The 23,826-nt window shown below is 35.1% G+C and overlaps 1 protein-coding gene across 1 annotated transcript in view; it reads left to right on the forward strand.

The window, feature by feature from the left end:
- Positions 1–3,230: 3,230 nt before the first annotated feature.
- Positions 3,231–23,826, forward strand: part of LOC123307317 (uncharacterized AAA domain-containing protein C16E9.10c-like) — a 29,687-nt gene continuing 9,091 nt past the window's right edge. Inside the window, exons 1-6 of the mRNA XM_044889573.1 lie at positions 3,231–3,365; positions 3,766–3,873; positions 13,099–13,329; positions 13,501–13,741; positions 15,714–16,751; positions 22,490–22,800. Of these exons, the coding sequence (XP_044745508.1) occupies positions 3,820–3,873; positions 13,099–13,329; positions 13,501–13,741; positions 15,714–16,751; positions 22,490–22,800 (1,875 nt within the window). The 5' untranslated portion in view covers positions 3,231–3,365; positions 3,766–3,819. The remainder of the gene's footprint in view (positions 3,366–3,765; positions 3,874–13,098; positions 13,330–13,500; positions 13,742–15,713; positions 16,752–22,489; positions 22,801–23,826) is intronic.

Below are 23,826 nucleotides of genomic sequence, written 5' to 3' on the forward strand. Positions count from 1 at the left end.
TTAACTTTTCCATGAACATTATGAAAAGCAATTATTCAAATAACATTATAACGAAACTATTTTTCTGTAGGAATAAATGATAAGTGTACTCTTAATCACAAAAAAAAAACATTATTAATCGGTTAATTCTATTCCACAAATACAGAGTACCGACCGCGCACGCTGTTAACGTTACACTGATTTATTCACACTCCGAACGGGTGAAATGAATAATTTCGATGCGTCACTCAGTTACATAAGAGCGTTAATCAACAATTTTCGTGTTCGAATTAAAAACGACCGCTCACTTTTATACCCAGTTTTAACAAGCAATTCAATAATTTTCTTTTTTTTTAACTTTTCCATGAACATTATGAAAAGCAATTATTCAAATAACATTATAACTAAACTATTTTTCTGTAGGAATAAATGATAAGTGTACTCTTAATCACAAAAAAAAACATTATTAATCGATTAATTCTATTCCACAAATACAGAGTACCGACCGCGCACGCTGTTAACGTTACACTGATTTATTCACACTCCGAACGGGTGAAATGAATAATTTCGATGCGTCACTTAGTTATATTGTTACATAAGAGCGTTTCAACAATATTCGTGTTCGAATTAAAAACGACCGCTCACTTTTATACCCAGTTTTAACAAGCAATTCAATAATTTTCTTTTTTTCAACTTTTCCGTAGTCATTATGAAAAGCAATTATTCACATAACATTGTAACGAAACACTTTTTCTGTAGGAATAAATGATAAGTGTACTCTTAATCACAAAAAAAAAACATTATCAATCGACTAATTCTATTCCACAAATACAGAGTACCGACCGCGCACACTGTTAACGTTATACTGATTTATTCACACTCCGAACGGGTGAAATGAATAATTTCGATGCGTCACTTAGTTACATAAGAGCGTTAATCAAGAATCTTCGTGTTCGAATTAGAAACGACCGCACACTCTAATACCGAGTTAACACTAAACAATTCAAACAATTTTTTTTTACATTTTCCAAAGTCATTATGAATAGCAATTATTCACATAACATTGCAATGAAACACTTTTTCTGTAGGAATAAATGATTAGTGTTCTGTTAATCACGAAAAAAACATTATTAATCGATTAATTCTATTCCACAAATACAGAGTATCGACCGCGCATGCTGTTAACGTTATACTGATTTATTCACACTCCGAACGGGTGAAATGAATAATTTCGATGCGTCACTTAGTTACATAAGAGCGTTAATCAAGAATCTTCGTGTTCGAATTAGAAACGACCGCACACTCTAATACCGAGTTAACACTAAACAATTCAAACAATTTTTTTTTACATTTTCCAAAGTCATTATGAATAGCAATTATTCACATAACATTGCAATGAAACACTTTTTCTGTAGGAATAAATGATTAGTGTTCTGTTAATCACGAAAAAAACATTATTAATCGATTAATTCTATTCCACAAATACAGAGTATCGACCGCGCATGCTGTTAACGTTATACTGATTTATTCACACTCCGAACGGGTGAAATGAATAATTTCGATGCGTCACTTAGTTACATAAGAGCGTTAATCAAGAATCTTCGTGTTCGAATTAGAAACGACCGCACACTCTAATACCGAGTTAACACTAAACAATTCAAACAATTTTTTTTTACATTTTCCAAAGTCATTATGAATAGCAATTATTCACATAACATTGCAATGAAACACTTTTTCTGTAGGAATAAATGATTAGTGTTCTGTTAATCACGAAAAAAACATTATTAATCGATTAATTCTATTCCACAAATACAGAGTATCGACCGCGCATGCTGTTAACGTTATACTGATTTATTCACACTCCGAACGGGTGAAATGAATAATTTCGATGCGTCACTTAGTTACATAAGAGCGTTAATCAAGAATCTTCGTGTTCGAATTAGAAACGACCGCACACTCTAATACCGAGTTAACACTAAACAATTCAAACAATTTTTTTTTACATTTTCCAAAGTCATTATGAATAGCAATTATTCACATAACATTGCAATGAAACACTTTTTCAAAGGAATAAATGATTAGTGTTCTGTTAATCACGAAAAAAACATTATTAATCGATTAATTCTATTCCACAAATACAGAGTATCGACCGCGCATGCTGTTAACGTTATACTGATTTATTCACACTCCGAACGGGTGAAATGAATAATTTCGATGCGGCACTTAGTTACATAAGAGCGTTAATCAACAATCTCCGTGTTTGAATTAGAAACGACCGCTCGCTTTAATACCGAGTTAATACTAAACAATTAAAACAAAAATTTTTTTTTACATTTTCCATAGTCATTATGAATATCAATTATTTACATAACATTGTAATGAAACACTTTTTCTGTAGGAATAAATGATTAGTGTTCTTTTAATCACGAAAAAAACATTATAAATTTAATCGATTAATTCGATGCTGTTAACGTTATACTGATTTATTCACACTCCGAACTGAAATACATTCGAACAGAAACAGAACTTCCAAGCACGCAACTGGTCACTGGTTCTCCGAACTCGTACGAGCTCACATACCTTGTGAGGGGCACTTCGGTACCTACGGAGAATCAGGATAATATTATATGATATGATTCAATTCCACCACCAATAAGTGTAAGTGTGCAATAAATAATAAATGAACGATCTCAAAGCAAAACTAAACAACCTCCTATACCTACCTATCGCGTTTACAAGTTTTTCCACCAGGTGGAGCGACTTGAAGATCAACTTTACAGTGACTTCATACAAAGATTATAGAGTCTATAATCTCTCTATATATCTCTCTATAATCTTTGACTTCATATAAATGAACGATCTCAAAGCAAAACTAAACAACCAAAGATATTACACATATTACATATTAATATCTTTGTAAACAACCTCCCATGCCTACCTATCGCGTTTACAAGTTTGCCCACCAGGTGGAGCGACTTGAAGATCAACTTTACAGTGACTTCATATACCATATAAAGTATATAAAGTCATCTCTGCTTTATTTATGCCAAATTCCTTTTCATGGGAATCTGATGAACAGGTTCCATTCCTTTAAAATAACAGGTCTGCGGATCAGTTAGTACTAACATGTTCTAAAGAACCTGTTCCGTTCTTTTCTTAACGTTCTTTTCGTTTGAACCAAAGAGTTAATCTTTGATTGAACCATAGAGTTCCATAGAGTGGAACCAAAGAGTATCAACTATTTGGTGGAACTCTATGTTTTGAACTCTATGGTTTGAATTCAACAAAATGGTGAACTTCGTTGATGGTTGATCGTATATTCATGTTGATTTTAGCATTTTCTTATCCATTCAATTCCATTCCTAACAAACAAAGTTTACTTTCTGGTGAGTGGTAAAAATGTTGATTTGAATATAATTCGGTATTCAGTTTCACCAATTTATATCCAATTCAACAAGAAGGCTAGTATTTTCATGCTTACATGCCTGAGATGTTTCAAACCTGTGTTTGGGTTGTTACTTTATTTACCATAATATTACTACTACTCCTCAGCTATATGCTATTACTATCTATGTTATTTTCAAATGCTTGTACCAAAATCTATTCAAAAGAAGGAATTGATTAACTGAAGAGAGGATATTAACTACCAGGGAGCCAATTGTTTTAAACAAATAATGTAATTTATACCCATGGTATCGAAGCACGAAGAAGATTTTGCATTTTTTGATGACTTGCAATGTTTGTGATTCATCAAACCCTGAAAAGCTTAATACTGTGTTGTTTCAGGAGAACTATTGTTGAAGGGCTCAACTTTGATTACCATTGAGCACAGTATTTAAAATGCAAAGAATTCCTTATTTATTTGATCCTAAATTGATTCCAAGGGTTCAAAAGGTAAGTAGATTGTAAACAAGTTTGCCAATATTTACTGTCCAAGGAATGTTACAGAGAAAATAGAATGTCTTTAATATACTTGAAAAAATACTGGGCTTTCCGCTCCTCAAATTGAAAGGCCCTTTTTACTTTGAGCTCAAGCTTCCAGGCAATTTATTGTCTGTTCATCAGGATCACTGAGAAATTGCTTTCTTTAATATTATTCTAAGTTATTTATGTTGATTTGATTGAAGTCTTGCAAATATTTAGAGACTAGGGCACTAATGAATTGTCTAAATCATTGATAACCAAAGGGGAGGCAAGCGCTTTGTTAGCTTAACAGTAACCAATGATTTTTTTTTGACATCATTCATTTTGCAGCAACATTAACACGTTGACTGTCCCATGCATCACATATGATTCATAAAGATTTTCGCCAGGAGTCCATGAGTCGTATGTGATTCATTGATTCATTTGACGTTCAAGATAAATATGGTTACTTTTCATGAACGCTGCAGTGTGGTCGGTTCATATGGGCTGAACTTCTTGTAGAAATATGTATTGATAACCTCAATCATAATTAATCATACATGATTCAAGAAACATCAGCATCAAGCCTTCCATTGGACTTGAAAATTTTGAACATGAACAGTTCCTTAAATGGCTGCAGAATTAATTTTTTCATAGAATATATATTTTATCACTCAAAAGCAACCCTTATCTTGGGATGATTGTGTTGGTCGTGGGGGGTGAGAAAAAAATTAGAATGGGGACAGTCAACGTGTTAAGTAATTCCTGTTTGTCTTCTCGGAAGCTTGTTGGACATTTATTATGGAAAATTTTTGCATGAACTTATGAGTTCTAAAACCTTTTGATAGCTTGCCTGCAGACTCTCCATCTTATTAAACCAACCAACCTCTCTCTCACAGGCAAAGTCCATGTTATTTATATTCAGTACCATTTAACCGGCAAAGGTGTTTGTCCAGGATGGCGAATTTGCTGGCGCGACCACTTCTATTTCATGATCTAAAACCCATTCATGTACTCATTAGCTTTGCTAGAATTTTGCATTATCAGGAACAACCAGCTTTGCCACATGTCATTAGGATTCTGCTAATTTCATGAGAATTGTACATATTATGTGAGTGAATGCACATTATCTAATTATGGAATTGCAGCAGGTTATTGGTTTGTCTGAGATTCTGACGGATTTATTTTTGTTCGCTCACAAACCTTAGCCTAAGAAACAGAGAGAGAAATCAATTTTATTGATACAAAATCAAATGGTCTTTCTGTCTGTTATTTATTAGAACAAATATACAGAGTGCTAGTAGAGATTGGAACATGTATTTTCTTAAAATTCATTGAATTTCTGGAAAAGTAGATCAATTATAATTTTAATCGCCCTACTTAATAAAAAATTCACAGTGACATCGTTGGTATATCTATTGTGAGGTCATCGATTTTTTTTTATACAAATATATTATGTTATGTCATACTTCATTTGAAGGATCTTTCAGTCCTCTTTTTCATCATATGTACATTTGCAAATAATTTTCTATAGCTTGATATAGAAAAAAAAGAGCTTCTGAACAAGATTGAAAATAAATCCACCTTTGAAGTGGGTCAACTATAATATAATAAATGAAATACAATGAATATAATACAATTGGTTTACAAGCGCCAGAAACACGGTGCTTCATGAGTTCATGAAGAAGAACACCAAAAATCTAGTACATAAAGTCTAGTTAAAATTGACATCAGGTGGCTTATAAATGAAATCAACTCAAAGAAAAATATTTATAATAACTGAAATATAGTCCATTCAAGAATGATTGACATCTCGAGTGGCTATGGAAAATCAAATTTAAGTTGGTAATAGTCCCATAGTTAAGATTTTGTGTTGCGGAATTCAGGTTGGTATTGTGATTAAACATTGATCTATAGACCTATTATATGTGAATCTATGCACTGACCAACAATAATTTTAATTTTGTACTGCTGTTAATGTTCTCAATTTAATTACACAGATTGAAAACATAATTGTTTCAATTTTGAGAGCGGATTAATATGCTCTGAATTTGATTATTTCTTTTCAAATATTTTTCTAGGGTATATTTTTTATACATTCAAGTTCTGTGATTGAAACTACAGAAAGTATTGAAGATCTTTTGTGATCGGATATTAAGCTGCGTCTGGACTTTCAATGCCTACTGGGATGTCAATAATTTTTAAATGGACTATACATATAATTTCTGTAGTTTTGATCACAGAACTGGAATAAATAAATATAACCTAGAAAAGCATTTGAAAAGATGAAATATTCGAATTCAGAGCACATAAATCTGCATTCAGAATTGATAGAATAATGTTTCCAATTTGTACGAATGAATTAAGGACATCAACATCAGTAAAAAATTCAAATTACTGTCAGTCAGTGGTTCAGTGCATAGATTCACTTATATGTCGCGTTCGGCCAGTAGACTCTATAAGCACTTTTTGTTCCGTGTCGTTCGGGCACGCAGTTTCAGAACAAAAAGTGTCAATAGTTGTCGTTCGTTCTAGACGGAGTGGAGTTTTCGGAATCAACTCTATGAGCCCCAGCTCCCAAGGTGGGGCGCGAAAGGAGTTTGTGTAGAAGTAGGGTTATGAAACGAGACAAACCATAAAAAAACAACTTATAAACAAACTATTCATAAAACTGTAGAATTTCCGTTTAATCCACACTAAAGACGAATTTTGGCGCTAGTGGTTAACTATGGTTAGGTTGTAGTTACTTGGGTAACCACATTTTGGCGATGATAACCATGTAACTATGACGTTTTAATGACGTCACAGGAAGTTAACCACGTAACTACACGTAACCTTCCTCTTGAGTAGGGTTAAAGAGTATGGTATGTAGTTTAGTGCCATAGATTCTTAACAGAGACGCACAGAACACAAATAGTAGACGTTGGGAGCGGCATTCACGATGCACAGAACGCACCCATATAGAAGGGAAACTCTACTTCTATGAAGTGGGACCTGTTTTCATCGACGGTGGTTTTTGGAAATAATACTTCAAATTCTATTGACAACTGTGTTTTCTATTTGTGTTGATATAAAATTCGAAATAATAATGGATGATTTGGAAGATGAGATATTACTTGATGATGATCTTGATACACTTGGCAATATTGAATTTGGATTTCCCAGATGTTTTCCCAGTAGAAGAAATCATTTCGACAGAATGGACCTCACTTTTTTCAGAAGTTTTCGTTTGACGAAAGAAAACGTGCTATTTTTTTGCCATATATGGAGAATTATTTGGAATTTAATAATTAGTTATATTATACCAAAATAGATATATTCAGGAATAATAGTGTTGCCCCAATAAATCAATTGCTAACTACATTGAGGTTTTATGCTAGTGCTGATGGTCAGTTGGCTTTTGTTGATGATTTCATAAATGTAGATGTATCGACAGGATCAAGAATTATTGCTGCAGTTTTATTAGCAATTGGTAAATTATATTCCGAATTCATTAAAATGACCAAAGATGAGGATATAGTGAAATTCAACAGTCCTTTCACAAGAAGGCTTTTTTTTCCTATTCTTAGAGTAATAGGATGTGTTGATGCTACTCATATTCGCACTTCAAATTCAAAACACAATACCGAAACTCCAAAAGAAATGTTCAAATTTCCCACCTTGACAACAGAAGTTTAGTCACGAAACCTTGACTTCTTTTTCTTTTTAATTTATCTTCTATGATGTGCTTTGTTGAAAATTTGAATTTTCTATGCTGTGAGTGGTGTTGCCAAACCTATCGATGATTAAAGTAAACAACGATTATGATTCCACGGTGCAAACCGTCAACCGATTATTAGTTTAACCATGTTTACCAGCGAAACGGTGCAAACGGGCATTATTTTTATCGAAAACTAACCAAACAAAACGTACAGCTGACACCTAACAGCTGATGACATAAATGTCATCAGTAACTATGACGTCAGAGATAACCATAACCATAGTTAAGCTGTGGTTACAGCGCCAAAATTCGCCTTAAGAATTATCTATTCATATACATTTTCGAACAAATTGCAGTCAAATTCAAATTTTTCCCATGATTTTTGTGGTTGACATTTGTCATTCCTTCATTCAAAAATTGCCAATTTTATTATTATTATTATTATTATAAATCAGTACAGAGTTGAGGCTTTGCCTATTAACTCAAAAATGTATTTAAATAAGAAATGCTGTCACAAAGAAACAAAAATTGAAAAAAAAAAATTAACACACTATCACACACCCACAGCATTTTCTGAGGCCCACAAGTCAAATCTGTTTTTAAAACTGTTCACACTAGGCGCACAAACAATCTCGGTCGGCAGTCTATTCCAAACTTCGAACACTATGTTCGAAATGAAGTACTGCCTAGCGGTGGAGAAAAACCTCTCACGTGAGAGTTTGAACAAATGTCCTCTCAGGTTATTCTGGTTGAGCACAAAAATATGACTGAGGTCACAACCGAATAGACCACGTAACGATCTATAAGTTATTATAAGATCGCCTCTCAACCTCCTTAATGAGAACCTGCTGATATCCATGAGAGCCAACCTACTTTCATAGTCTGGACGCACAAAGCCGTATGGTATTCGGGTGGCCCTCCGCTGAACTGATTCCAAAAGATTTGCGTCTTTGATGAGCCAGGGATACCAGACAGGACCGGCGAACTCCAGGACTGGACGAATGTACGTTTTGTACAACTGCGCTGCACTCATAGGATCGCAACCAGCGAAGGACTTCCCGAAAAGATAAAGAAGCTTTCTTGCTCTGCTCGTGCAATGAGCTATATGCTGACTCCATGACAGATCCTCTGTCATAATCACGCCCAGATCGCTGTGAGCGGATACCTTCTCAATCTGCTGCCCCTCAATAAAGTAGGAAAGTCCTGGATTATTCTTTCCTAGATGTAATACCTTACACTTTTCAATATTTAGTGGAAGCAGCCAATCATTACACCACCTTGCCAGGGAGTCGAGATCTTCTTGTAAAACCGAATGGTGGGAAGTTGGACAGTTGAATAGCTTTGTGTCGTCCGCGTATGAACAACACTGCGATCTAACAGACGCCGGCAGATCCGAAATATAAATAAGAAACAGAATGGGCCCCAGAACTGAACCTTGAGGTACTCCACTTAAAACATCTCTCATGGTAGAACGAGTTGGGCCCACCCTGACCGAAAATTTCCTGTTGGAAAGGAAGCTCTCAATCCAAGCAACCACGTCGCCCCGAACACCTATATGTCTTAGTTTATGCAACAATCTCTTCAGAAGAACACGATCGAAGGCACGGGCGAAATCGAGGTAGATTACATCTACCGATTCACCAGCATCAACAGCCCTTGTCCACTCGTTGAGACACTCCAACAAATTAGTGATGATAGACCTACCCGGAATGAATCCGTGCTGACCCTGGGGTATGATATTATTGGACATCAAAAAGGACAGCATGGCATTAGAAATGATCTTCTCCATTATTTTAACAGCTATTGAGGTAATGGAGATAGGTCTATAATTTTCAGAAGACAGTCGATCCCCTCTCTTATATATAGGTGTTACGGATGCAATTGTCCAACAACTTGGTAAACGGTTAGTTCTGAGAGAGGTTTTCATTATCTTGGAAAGTGGACAAGCACACAGCTCTGACGTTGGATGATTGAATGAATTCGAATGATGATTTATTTCGAATTCTTGTACAAATTTTGAGAAGAATTTTATATGCGAAAGTTAATGAATATTAAATTAGTCGAGAATGTATCCGTTTTTTTCAACTTGCAGATGAATCAACGAAAAGAGATCCAAACCAAATAAGTGCATAAAAGCTACTCACCCTATTATGATATGTGAAATAATAAGTGCCGAAAAGGAATGGTATTGTCCATACTTAGTAAACTCAAGGGTGACATATTATAATAAAAAGTTTTATATTACTGTTTCATACCAGTTTCAATATTGCGTGTACGTGTACATATTGCGTGTACGTGTACACATCATACTGAATTTCACCTCTTGTAAATCTACTCAATACTCAATAAAAAATATTTTTGGGTCAACATTTAATGCAATATGTATCTAGTTATATTATATATAAAAGTACTGAGAGCTCATTAAAAAAGCAATGCTTCTTGCTTCGCTAAAAACAATACAATAATCAATTTGGCAATAAGAATACATATTTAGAAGATGAGAAACTGGTGGATATAGATATACATAAATGTTTCTATTTCAGTGCTGCAAAAAAAAAAACAATCATAAATTGAACTAGAATAATTATTACCTCAACTGCCAACTGAATTTCAAGAAAATAACAGACTTTTATCTAGATACAATATATAACGATAGTAAACAACCTAGAAAATTGTAATCACAATCCTACAATTTTGTTGATTCAATATCCGCAAGTTTTCTGTGAAAAACACATAATATTTCACTTCTGTTATGAATCCGAGCGTCTAGGGCAATATAATAAAGTTTCATGAATTTTGCATTCTAATTATTAGAAATAAAACGATAAAATACAGTTCTACGTAATGCAAATCTGAGTTGGAACCTAATTCAAACCAATATCAACAATCAACATATTGTTAGGTTAAGGTCGAATATATTCGAATGGTTGTGAAGTAAAATCATTTTATTCCTGTCAGTTCATAAAACCATGTATCAGAAGGAGACAGAGCTAATCAAGTGTTTTTATTCTTAATATTTCTACTCATGCGCAGATGTCGATTCCTCCCACGGGCTGGCTTCACTTTTCTCTGCCTCATTATCGATATAGAATATGATAGATATATGATGCCATTGAACTCTAAAAGAACTGGAATGGCATCTCGATGCAAACAAACTGAGGAAGACTGAAAGGGAAGTTGTAGAGCAATCTATCTCTCTCTGCCTTCTGTCAATTGGTTTATAACGATGTAAACAAAAACAACCCGGGGCGTTGCAGTGAGACGACTGCTGCGTCCGACGTCTGATGCGGTTGTTCGATTGGTTGCCGAACCATTAAAAAGAGATGGGGTTGCTCTACATCTTCCGTCTCAGTTGGACACACTTTTCGTCGTATTTCGGTACCTAAGAAGCCATTCCAGTTCTTTTAGAGTTCAATGTATGATGCAAAGTCATGGAGGCCATTTGCACGATGAGTTATTGCATAAATAACCCTATATTTCTGTACAGGGTGGGCAAAATTATACATTATGATTCAATAAAAAAATTACAATCAAAAGACTAAAAAATGTATTTTCTATTCAATTCAAAACTTGCGTTAATTTTGGGACACCATTTATTTAAATATTTCAGTTCTGTGATTGAAACTATAGAAATTATTGAAGATTTTTTGTGACCATATATTAAGCTGTATCTGAATTTTCAAGGCCTACTGGGATGTCTGTCAATCATTCTTAAATGGACTATACTAAGTTTCGCCGGCTTGCATGTTTCATCGCTGTGAAACGAGAGTCGCTAAGTCGCTATGGAAATTTTCTCTCTGGAAATAAAATGAGTGAAATAATCACTGCAATTTTTAGATTCATAGCGACCTCCAAAAATAATTATTAATTTGTATGATTGAAATATGGACGGTTTGTATGACTTGGCGATAAACAGTATTTGAAGGGCAAATCTATGCAGAAAAAATTAACCAGGAATTTACAGGTTTTTTTATCAGACCCGAAAGCAAAAACTAAAAATTCTGAGTACTGGTCTGTACTTTTGTTTTTGCGGTATGGTTTATATGAATAGTTAGATGGCATGAGATGGGAACTGCTAAACCGGATAAGAGAACGTTTGATGGTTCGGGTGCAATAGCTCACCAAAATTTCTGCCCAAATCGAACTCAAATCGATATTTAATTGTTGTTTTCTGGCTTGGCTAGGTACCATCTATTGACCATAAAACTAAAAGCAGTTATTGGTGGAACAGTTCAGTAATGAGCAGCACAGAATAATTCAAAGCCATCTGCAGTATACAGATTGTTAACACTCTCAAGCCGTTTGCGCAAGCTGTTTTGAAATGAAGTCGTTCAGACCAAGAAGATATAGCAAAAGCAAAGGAGGCGCAATAGGGGATCAGAAATACTCGGGTTTTGCCTCCATCTACGTCACATGTCAATATCATTCAGCACTCATAAAATTAGGTGGTATCCTGCAAAAAATTTGAACAATTTCATTATAACTTTCACTTTCTAACTTGTGAAAGTATCCGCAGCACTTCCTGTTACTTATTCATCAGATAAACAACTTTTTCGCACAAAAGTTGAGGGTATTTTAGATTATCTCCTTTCTAACTTTACCCATTGTCTGTGCTACGTCACTGCTTACGATACCATTTCTGTCAACTTAGCTTGATATTAGCCTCTATCTACGCCATCACCTTTCCCGCGAATCACTAAATTGCACGTCTTTTCTATTAGGGTTACTGATTACTGATTGCTGGGTGTGTTGGACGGAAAAACCCAAACCTGCCACTGCGACCAAGCGGTCTATTGTAGCACACAGGCAAGCTCATAGAGCTAGATCTCTCCCTCCAGTCCCATCCTACCCAAAAAGGAGATGATGTCGGAGGGGGAGTGATTCTTGAGTTCCTCTAGGATCATCTTCAGAGATCCAAAAACTCCATGTCTGACCCTGGGTGCCGCCGGGCAGTCACAGAGGATATGCTCAATTGTTTCGTCCTCTAAGCAGAGTCTGCAGAGCGGGTCATTGACGATGCTAAGTTTTTTGAGGTGGGCTCTGAGTCTGCAGTGTCCTGTGAAAACCGCTATTATAGATCTCAGATTAGTTCCAGAAAATCCTAGCCAGCGACTGGTGTATGGGCTGGGAGGCACTGAAATAGCCCTATGCGAGTGACGCAGTCCAGGACGGTTGCGCCAGTGCTCCAGGACCTTTTGCCTTATCCAGCTGTTGTTTCGGTCCCTGATTAAGAAATTAGAAATTTCTATTAATGTTGCTGAAAAAATATCTAGATTGACACTTTACCTCATTCTGCCATCCTACAACAGGAATATTTTTTCAATGTATGTACATTGAGTTCCCAAAGTGTGCGCCGCGGCGCCCTGGGACGCCGTAGAGAGGAACACCAGGGGCCCGTGTCCACCATTTTCTAGCCTCATTGTGCCCTATTTCTTTTAGCTAGGGCGCAAAGACGAAATTACCCTGCTGTATAAATTTAAAGTTGAGGTGATATATTAATTTGAGACTGTTTTCAGTACTTGGAGGCAAATGTCGACAAAACATATGTTGACATTGGTTTAATGGCAGATGAACTGCAGAATACATATAGAGAATATTCAAGGCGAAAACGTAACGCATTTCGAACTTCTGTTAAAAAAGCGTATTCCATTGTTCTCAGAAGTTATGGTCTTGATGATCAGAACGACTCTACCAGTGAAGAAGATGTTGATGAAGCTGAGAGTGAACATTCAAAAGAAGATCGTTCCGTAAGTTCACCAAATCCTTAGTAATTTTCGCAAATTGTAACAATCTTGTTCTTGATTTTCGAAAAAAAAAACCAAAGAAGTAGAAAAATTTATCTGTACAACAATTATTATTGTTGTTATGTGATTGAATAAGTATTTTCATAAATTATTTTCATTAATGAATTTTTACAGAATGACAATTTAATGAACAATCAACTGGTGGAAATGTACACAAGATCAAATCCAAGTATCCCCAAGATGAATGAAAATGAATTGATTGATATAAGTAGTGATGATTCGAAGGAAGAAACTCAACTTCTGGATAAATCTAGTAATGGACCATCCACGTCTATCAAACTTGCAAGGACAGACCACTCGAATAATTCATCCAATAACTTCCAAGAAAAGTGTGAGAAGATAACAGTTATACAAGGTATGTTTCAATACTATACTTCGTCCAAATCAAAGCTCGAACGCAAACTCTGCCGAATATGCGAATTAGGGAAAATATTTGAAGCGGATTAGCAGTTTTCAGGTTGAAAACGTTGGATGTGGTTCGGCGATACTTCCAAAAAGTGAACACATTTTTTTATGATAACCCAAATATAGGCTGTTGATCAGTTGCCTGTTAGCACTTGGAATAGCACTCGATTTTTGAATCCCCGAAACTAAAATACGGCCGCGGCCAGCATACTTGCAACTTTATAGATTCGGTGATTTTTCTGCAACCATTGAGCCTGAGAAATAGCATGTGTTGCCACAACTGATAGCGTTCTCTATTGGTGACACTAGTTTCACAATTCTAATGTGTACTTACTGTTAGGCAAATAGAAAGCGTTAGAAATCTCAGATAGGACTTATCTGGAGGATACAAAATCGAACGCTCTATGAGGAACCAGTGGTTTGCACCAGCTTTAATATAGTTGCTTTTGCTAGAGTTTGAAATTTATTATACTAAGGCCCGGTACTTTTACGTGCGAATAAATAAATTTATTCGATAGATAAGTCTTATTCTTAGGATAAGTAAAAATGCTGTCTTTTCACTTTCAGATAGTGTTATTCATCGAATAAATCTGTCATTGAAACTTAATGATAAGAGTTTATTTGTCATAGATCGAATGTAGGTACGTCATTCTTGGTAGAATTTTCTAGATTCTGGATGTATGGTTATTCTTTGTGTGATTTTCACGAAATATTTGCTTTCTAGTTCGAATTATGACAATTTCTGTCTTATTTTACATTAATCAGTGAAAAGTAGTATACCGTGCTTTCATAGAATTATCATTCGTCAAATAATTTCATCTGAAAGCACCGAAATTAGGTATCCTTCAGATAGGAAATTATTTGACAGATACTTATTGACATTGAATAAAATTTATTCGAAGGTGAAAGAACCGGGCCTAAATGAACTTATTAAATAGAAAAAATAGTATAATGCACATAAAATATATCGACGACACTAATTGTGTCGAATGTGAAACTTACTGGTGAAAAGAGATTTTGTTTCAAATAATCCAATTTTTGGGAAACATAACACTGACGAACCATGTTTTCGAGTAATGATGAACTTTCGCAGACTACAATTGTATGATAACTCCTTAAATAAGCAAATAATCACTTGCAAAATAACTAAAATTGAAGGAAAACATTCCTGTACTTCCACGAAATCAACGTTCTGCGGTTATGGCAACTATGCACTGAGTTGAAGTGACGCGATTGCTAATGAATTCTGTCACACAACGCTGTGACATTAAAAAACCATCTTCAACAACATAAATCGCAAGAAAGTTTGTTTTCTGTACGTTGTTGATTTTCATCTATCAATACCATATCCCCCTCAGCTGTAATATGTATATTTTTTCCAAAAATATATATTTTTATGAGCAGTTTTGAGAAATGAAGCACTTTTTGACAATAGTGCACGAAAGCGAATATCGTGCAGATGCTCATCTCGTTATTACTTGGAATCTTTTGCTTCAGTGTTTAATGTAAATAAATGGATCTATCTATTTCCATGTCAGTGCTCTCAAAGCATGTATCCATTTGTTCCAAACTTCATTAGATTGTTATAGGTGTCTAATGCAGTATTCAAGAAATACTTCGATGCTGCTTCCTGTTGAACATTTCGTTGTGGCTTTTCAACGCTTCAAATTTATTGTTGTGCCGTTTTTGTTCTTCTCTCTGCATTAGCAGTACCTTTACATTTTTCTCCTCGGATCCCTGAAAACTGTTGTCACTTGTCACATTCTATGGTCGAAAACATTGGTTTTGATCATTGGTAACATTAAGATCGGAGTGACACGCGTCGCTCTGTTAACTCGGAGAAGAAATGTTGAAGAGAAAAATAAACAAGCCATTGATTCAGGCAAATTTTCATTTTCATTAATTCGGATTTTTTTTTTCAGGAAAAAAACGTAAAATTGATGATAAGATTACAGTTCAAGTGAATAAAAAGAAAAAAACAGAACCTACAGACACAATACCCACAGAAGTGCCTCATGTTAATTTCAATAATATTGTCGGAATGGAGAGCACATTACTTAAAATAATTCGGAATACATTACCCCTAAGGAATCGCACGCTACGAGAATATGCCGGCCCTCTATGCTCCAAAGGTTATTTACTACATGGACCTCCTGGTTGTGGTAAAACTCTTTTGGCCCACGCAATTGCTGGACAATTCGGTTATCCACTCATAAAAGTTGCTGCTCCAGAACTTGTAGAGGGAATATCAGGAAATAGTGAAAAGTTGATACGAGATCTTTTCAAAAAAGCTGTTGCTTCGGCTCCCTGCGTTCTCTTCATTGACGACATCGATGCTATTACCAACAATAGATTGAATGCTCAAAAAGATATGCAGAAAAGGATTGTTTCTCAAATCAATTGTTGCCTGGATGACCTTGCAACAAATCCATTGGCGGACAAAGTAGTATTGATTGGCGCAACAACTAATCCAGATTCAATGGATCCAGCACTGAGGAGGTATGGAAGATTTTCGCGTGAAGTTAGGTTAGGTATACCAAATGAAGAAAGCCGAATAGCTATATTGAAACTACACAGTTCTCATTTGAAATTCGCACCGGATTTCGATTGGAACCCTGTTGGTGCAGTAACACCGGGATATGTGGGCGCTGATCTTAGGGATTTAGTCGAAAGAGCCACAGAAATTTCCATTGATAGATTTATTAAACAGCATCAAAATCAAATCTTAAATCCCCAAAGTTCTGTTGACGAAGATGAGAATTTAAATGGAAGCATAGAAAAGAAAGAGTCAGATAAGAGCGAAACTGAAATAATTGTGGATGATGATCCAAAGGAAATTAATAAGGAGAAAAGTAATGATGTGAGTGAAGAGGAAAATCTTGTTCTGGTTATTGAAGATGAGAACAGTAAACAGGAAGATCAAAACATTCCTTCTTCAACAGTACCAAAAGAAATATCAGGTGAGTTGTTTTCATTTTTTTTCTTCATTATTCAGGCGCTAGATCCTGTATCTTGTAGATACCTTCTTCCCCAGCACTCCTTTTGTTTTCTATAACCTCCGTAATGACCTCTGTGTCCCTCCCTCAGATATCTGGTTGGATCCCTTATTTGTCTATGATCACTATTCAGTTGCATAGAAAAACACTATAAATGGAAAACTCTCGGATAAAATGTTGTTACGAATAACAGCGCCATCTCTTAAACGTCAGTAAACTAATTTTTTGAGAGCGCTCTTATACGCTTTGATGAGGTGATTTTATTTTATTCAGAGACAACTATGTTACAAATAATACTCCGAGTTCATACATACAATTTATTAGATGAAATATTCACATATGATATTTGAAAAACTGTGGAATATATGATTGACGAATCAGTGGAATGAAACTTATCCATCTTTTATAAGCTGATATACCTCAACTTAGGAAAAGATTTCAAGCACTTCATGAAAAAATCAAACCTCTTCTTTGGTACGACATCGTACGTGATCAGAAAGCATTTATTCTTCGAATTCCTAATGTCCGGTTTCTGAAAAATTATGTTAACCATAACACTATATATAAAGAACCATAAGAACAGGCAATTTTTTCACCCTTTTTTCACTTTTTCTCGTTGCTCTTGAATTTAGGTACACAAAAATATTGCTTCACAACGAAAACTTATAATCAAAAATTATAGAGTAGTAAGATGTGAAACGACCCTATATCTCTAGTACTAAAAACCGACTACACTTTGGGCCTGTGTTTCACATACTGAGAAATTAGATAGCGCTGAAATCGTAATGTCAAACAGTTAAATTACAGTTGTCTGCTTTATAATTGAAGGGCGCGAAATTCGAATTTCATTTCTTGTATTGAATTCGAATATCGACTTCATTATCAGAAAAAAGCATCCTGTGCGACAAAACAAAACCAGGGCTTTGTTTTGTGATCAGGATGTTTTTTTTCGTGTAAACATTGTTTTGAATCAATTAATATTAATGAAATACTTTGTTAGATTTGCTATATTTTTATTCGAAATTTATAAAAAATATGACAGAATTGAAGATTTTACAGGGTATATTTAAAGGTGAGGTTTTTTTTGACAGGTACAACTGGTGAGAATAATTTTGTCGAAATTCTCACCTTTGAAAACACCTGTATACAAATAATACAGCTTTGAATAAAGGATACAAAAGTACATATTGAACTATTATATATCAAAGTTGATATTTCCATGCAATACATTTTTTTGAATCAATACAATTTTTAGCAGAAATCTATATGAACAAATATTCAATATACCATAAATTTTGCATCGCAAGGAGTTGATTGTTGTTTTCAGTTTTCTGATCTTTCTATCACTTCTCGGGAAAGACTTGGAAGTACTCTGCAGGGTGTGAGAACCTCTTTCAGGTACACTCGAAAGAATATCTGAAAAAGGGGAAGTACTGGTAATCTAATTTCATAACAAAACAATTAATTCAATATATTGAATAAGGGATGACTTACCATCAGTATTTGTCGTAATACTTTCAATCTTCTCGCTTTCCATCTCATGTGGCCCCTCCATGAAAGGAATGCTTTCTGCATATGAAAAAGACATGCATTCAATATTTGATAAATGAGTAATGCATTCAGTAATGCATTGCAGATATCATCAGTATTCGATGTATCAGTTTCAAACTGCCGTGGTTCCTTTGGTGGCCCTTTCATGCATGGGATGCTTCCTGCATACAGCAACTTACGTGGTTGAAAAGCTTCAAATTGACTTGAAGTAAAATGCAAAAATTATAGTGCCTAACTCTATAATCTTCGGTAAAATATTCACTGCACGTGGTGTAGCTTTTACTCAAATTAATGTCTTGACGCCCACAAAATTCTATCCACTTCAGAGCACTGAAAATAAAAATCAATCAACATCCTAGTCACATTGTACGAGTTTCAATACATTTTCTTCGGTAAATTTAAAAAACTTATATTTGGAGAATCCCAAACAGCAGTTTCCACAGTTCTTCACCATACAATGTTTTCCATAAGACATTTTGAGCAAAGTCTTTGATTTTGGTTTTCACTGAATAAAATACACAAATAACATGGAAATTAGGTGACTAGAACGAGCGAGGTAAACGAACGATACGAAAATCAAAACATAAACAAAAAGGCCATGTGCAAATATCTCCATGAAATGTCAAATGGCCCTTGAATAAATATTTTAACCAGTCTTAGTATTTTAATACACAACTGAATCACCAGGCGGCGCTCACGCAAGTGTAGTCGCTTCGTTTCCCATCTTTCTACTCTATAATCTTTGCTTATAATAAAATGGTCAAACAAATTTGAAATCCAATGTTGATCATTTGACATATCAATTTCACGCACAAGCCCAGAATCAAAGATTAACTTATAGTCCAAGATCCCAGAGCGACCAGACATAACTTATTTCCACACTGTTCAAAATCGAGGGTGTTATGATTTTGTAATTAAAGAGTAGTGGACTGTATTAAAAGATAATTGAGTTGGAGATGGTATAAAAACATTTATTGAGTATCGTTCCCAATCATAAAATGAATATGTCACCTGCATGAAGCTAATACAGTAAAAGCAACTAATATTAACCACATCTATAAACTCAGAGAGACAATATCCAACTAAAAACAAGAGATGGTCCAGAGCAGTTCAAATGAGAAGTCACTTGATGTCAGACTTAGACGTTGAGGAGTTCAATAAATTCAATATCAGCACAACGGTTACACAGTGATAGAGCAATCAATTGAAAATTGATTGCGAGAGCCTCCTTTATTCCATCAGAAAACGCGAGGGTTAGAATACTGAATTTTAAAGAGAAGACGCGAGAGTACAGAGAAATAGGCCAGAGGTGAAACTACAATGTCTAAGTCTGATCATCAACGAGAAATCGATACATTAAATTTGAGTTGATCAATAATGTTAATGTAAGTATGAGCAGAACAAGAGTCGCACAAGTTTAATGAGAAGCACAATTAAATGAATTTGAGAAGCACTAGAATATTAAAAATAATATGAAAAGGGCAATAAATTCTAATTAAGTGAGAAGCTCAATAACAATTAATTAAATGAAAAGGACAATCATAATTAATCTGAGAAGAACATAGTATAATTCATATACATTGAGATGATCTTGAAGAGTGCAAAAATTTATCAATGAATTCAACATTTACAGAGACGAACTGCTTACAAGTAAGCACGATTAGAACGTTCATCAGAAAAACAGAAGAAACAATTGATAAATTAAGAGAAGTCATGAGAGTACCGAGTTGAATAAATCTCTAATCGTTGATTTTGAGATGTGCTGAAGGCTGAGAAAACTAACATGTATGTTGAGTCCGATGAATGAATATAGAAAAGAACCAATGAGAGTACATATTATAAAGAGTAGACCATACCAAATGAGTAGACATGAGTATTCGAGCAGACTTTCCAGGGTAGAGCCTAGGTCGAGGTGTATCGAGTAATATCATTGATCGCTTAACTAAAGTTGAGGTGTTCACATCCTGTTCTGAAGAAAACAGCTACATCCAGGGTCCACCCTGGAGAATATGAGGATTCATTCATCTGAAACTCAACAACAGTAAATAGTCATATGTACATCGAGGTGATCATAAGAGTTGTCTTAAAAATGATTAAACTTATTCTAATAATAAGGAATATTATGAGCAGACAATGAATCAGTAATCATTTTTATTGAGAAGTTTCAATCCTGGTGCTACATACCCATTTTCATGTGAGAAGATCTAGAGAAGTCTGAAAATCTATATAAATTATGAAATATAATAAAATATATAGTTCTGAGACGACAATGGTTCGATTTGTCTTGAGTGGACGTTTCAGTTGAGCAGTGCTAGCAAGGATTAGGAATCTATTTCTAGATTCTGAAATCTCTTGCACGTGGACTAATTTAATTACAATGAAATTATCATGAAAATGGTGTAATTCATAATTTTGAGCAGTCTGAGAGTACTTTACCTTATGAGAAGAACAATTTAGCACCAGGATTGTGCGAGAAGACTTGAAAATTGAGAACTAGAAGAGGTGAACTTAAAAATGAGGTGTTACAAATCAAGATGATAGCAGAGAGAAGTTACTACAACGGTGCTAACAAAGAGAATCTTAAGAAAAATGTGTAAAATGTGTGGTTTTTCACACTGAGAGTGGGGCCGCTGCGTCGTTCAACCAGCGCACCGCAGAATCGTGATACCATACGTGGCCACCGGAGCTGGTCAGGAGCGTCGACTGGAGAGAGGTCGGAGGGGGGCTTCGCTCAATTTTTAACACACACTGATGAAACTTTAGGATCTCAGTAGAGTGTAGAGTCTCATCTGCTTTGAATACCTGCCAACTTGTGGAGCTTGCCTAGTGACACCTGGGCAGATACCAGGTGGCAAAGGAAACTAAAAATACCTATTTTCGCATGGCTGATTTTTATATATGTTTTAAAGAATATTATTCTGAAGTTATATTATAAGTGACAGACACTTTCCATGGGCCATAACTCTTGCCAGATGCTTTGAAGCTGCACCAACAATGAATTAACTTTATTTATTTCTTATTTCCGTCTCGATCTTATGATAGAGGCATCCTAAACTCCTATTTTGTAAAAAAAAATTGGATTAACCAAAATTTCGATTATTCGAAATCACTTGGGTCCACATCATTTTGGATAATCGAAACTGTACTGTACTGCAATCGATTGCTGCAAAACCTGAATTGTTCTTTTAATAATAGGCATGCCTGTCTACCCCATTGTATCTGAATTAATTATGAACTATGAATGCAGTCAGTTAGTTTATTGTGTGTATGTGTGCTGTGTATGTGCAAGAGTTGATACTCTTAGGTAAGTGTATGTGCCATGTGCGAGCAATTTATAGTATACAGTAAAGGGACTCTTAACAGATTGTGACAGGGAACCGAGTTACCACAGTCACATTCACTCAGAAACGAATGATTTTCATGTTTATGAGAATTTTGGTCACTACTATTTGTCTGAATGATGAAATATAACTTTTTTATAGTAACTTCAATGACATATTTCAATATCAGACATGTGAAAATAAGTAAAGTTCATTTATTTTTTGTGCAGCTTCAAAGCGTCTGGCAAGAGTTTTGGCCCATGGAAAGTGTCTGTCACTTTTAAAATAACTTCAGAATAATATTCTTTAGAACAAATATTAAAATCACAGATGTGGAAATAAATTAGTAACACTTATTTTTAGTTACCTTTGCCACCTGGTATCTGCCCAGGTGTCACTAGGCAAGCTCCACAAGTTCGCAGGTATTCAAAGCACATGAGACTCTACTGAGATCCTAAAGTTTCATCTGTGTGAAGATAAGTTATGTCTGGTCGCTCTGGGATCTTACTCTATTAGTCTATGCTACAAAGTTACTCTAGTTTATGCGCAGAATTATCAGCGTAGGAAACTTAACATTTTTTCATATTGATTTGCTGACGTTTCAGTTCACTCGGTTCACGTCATTACTGAGAGAGTTTCACCCCCTCCCCTGTTCAGTTGTCAAAATCTCTTACTGTATTTGTCTTCCAATTATCCGAATGTATCTGCACTATTTTGTTGGATTGGAGCCTTGATTTTTTCATTTGATTGTTATGAGTTCTCCCAACTTCACTTCCTTAACATTTCATTATGATGAATTTTTCCTATTTCGAAAATAATGTTCTATTTCAGATTCAGAGCCAACTATTACTACTGTAGAAATTGAAAAAGAAAATTGTATGGTCACCGAACCATCTGAAAACGAGTCGAGTACAAATTGGACTCTGGGAGATTTTATAGAAATTGAAACAGCCCTCAAAAATAATGATATTCCTGATAATTTGAAAAAATATTTGTTTATTACAACGGCCGATTTTCTTGAAGCTGCGAAGGAGATTCAACCTTCATGCATTAGAGAAGGTCTAGCCAGTGTCCCAAATATTTGTTGGGACGATGTAGGTTCTCTGAAGGACATTAGATCTGAACTGGTTGTAACTTTATTGGTAAGTAGATATAATGTCATAGTAGGGTTACTAGTGGGCCAGGAGATACCTTATGCCATCGTCAATTGACGATGGCAAATTGGCTAGCTCAATTCAGATCGTAACACTTGTCGATATTCATATCGTCGGGTGGTATGCATCTGAATTTATCCTTATTATTTTATTCATTGCCGTTTAGGCGTTATCATTCTTCATTATTATTAATATTATTATACATGAACTGAGTGCATTACATGAAATGACTTTTTTTGTGATGAGATTTTTCTGTCGTATATTGATCGACATCGTTAATTCTTTCCCTGCACGATAATTCTTCGGAAGCGATTTAACGTATGACTGAGCTAGTTTCATGCCCGTTTTAATATACCATAATATACTACTTTTCATTCTGAATTGAATTGTGTGAAACTTATTTTCGGACAAAAATTGACATCAATGGTTTTTTCCCTGTATCCTTCAACTGTGTTTTATTGAAATCATATTGTATTGCCCTCCTCGTAAATACAATTTGTCAACAGCTGAGAAAATGGAGCAGTTCATTTTTTGATCTCGTTGATCGATCTAGATCACAGATTACTCTCATATGTGATCGATATCAACGCAGTACAAAATGAGAGAGTATCATTGGACTTTCTTGGGTAGAACAAGCATAGAATGAAGCAAATGACATGGTGGTGCCTCCACGAAGCAAATATCTTATTCTCGGTTTGGTCAAATGTCATTGCATTCAAAAATGACGAATGCGTACCTTGGAACATAGATAAAAGGAATGGAAAATAAACATTTTTGTCCAAAGACTGGAGTGAGATAGTTGCTTAGTGTCGCCAATCACAATTGAGAGCATTCAATCTGACATCATTGTCACGTCAATTTTCCTTACAAACAGGTAGAAGCTATATCAATTTATTTATTTTACGCCACTGCCTTAGTGTCGCGCTAGACAGAGAAGCATCGAATGTTTGTACCACAACAAATACATTCATATCAAGTCAATGTCCATTCCATGTATTTATGTTCTAAGGTGCG

This window comes from Coccinella septempunctata, chromosome 2, assembly GCF_907165205.1.
Source record: "Coccinella septempunctata chromosome 2, icCocSept1.1, whole genome shotgun sequence".
NCBI lineage: Eukaryota > Metazoa > Arthropoda > Insecta > Coleoptera > Coccinellidae > Coccinella > Coccinella septempunctata.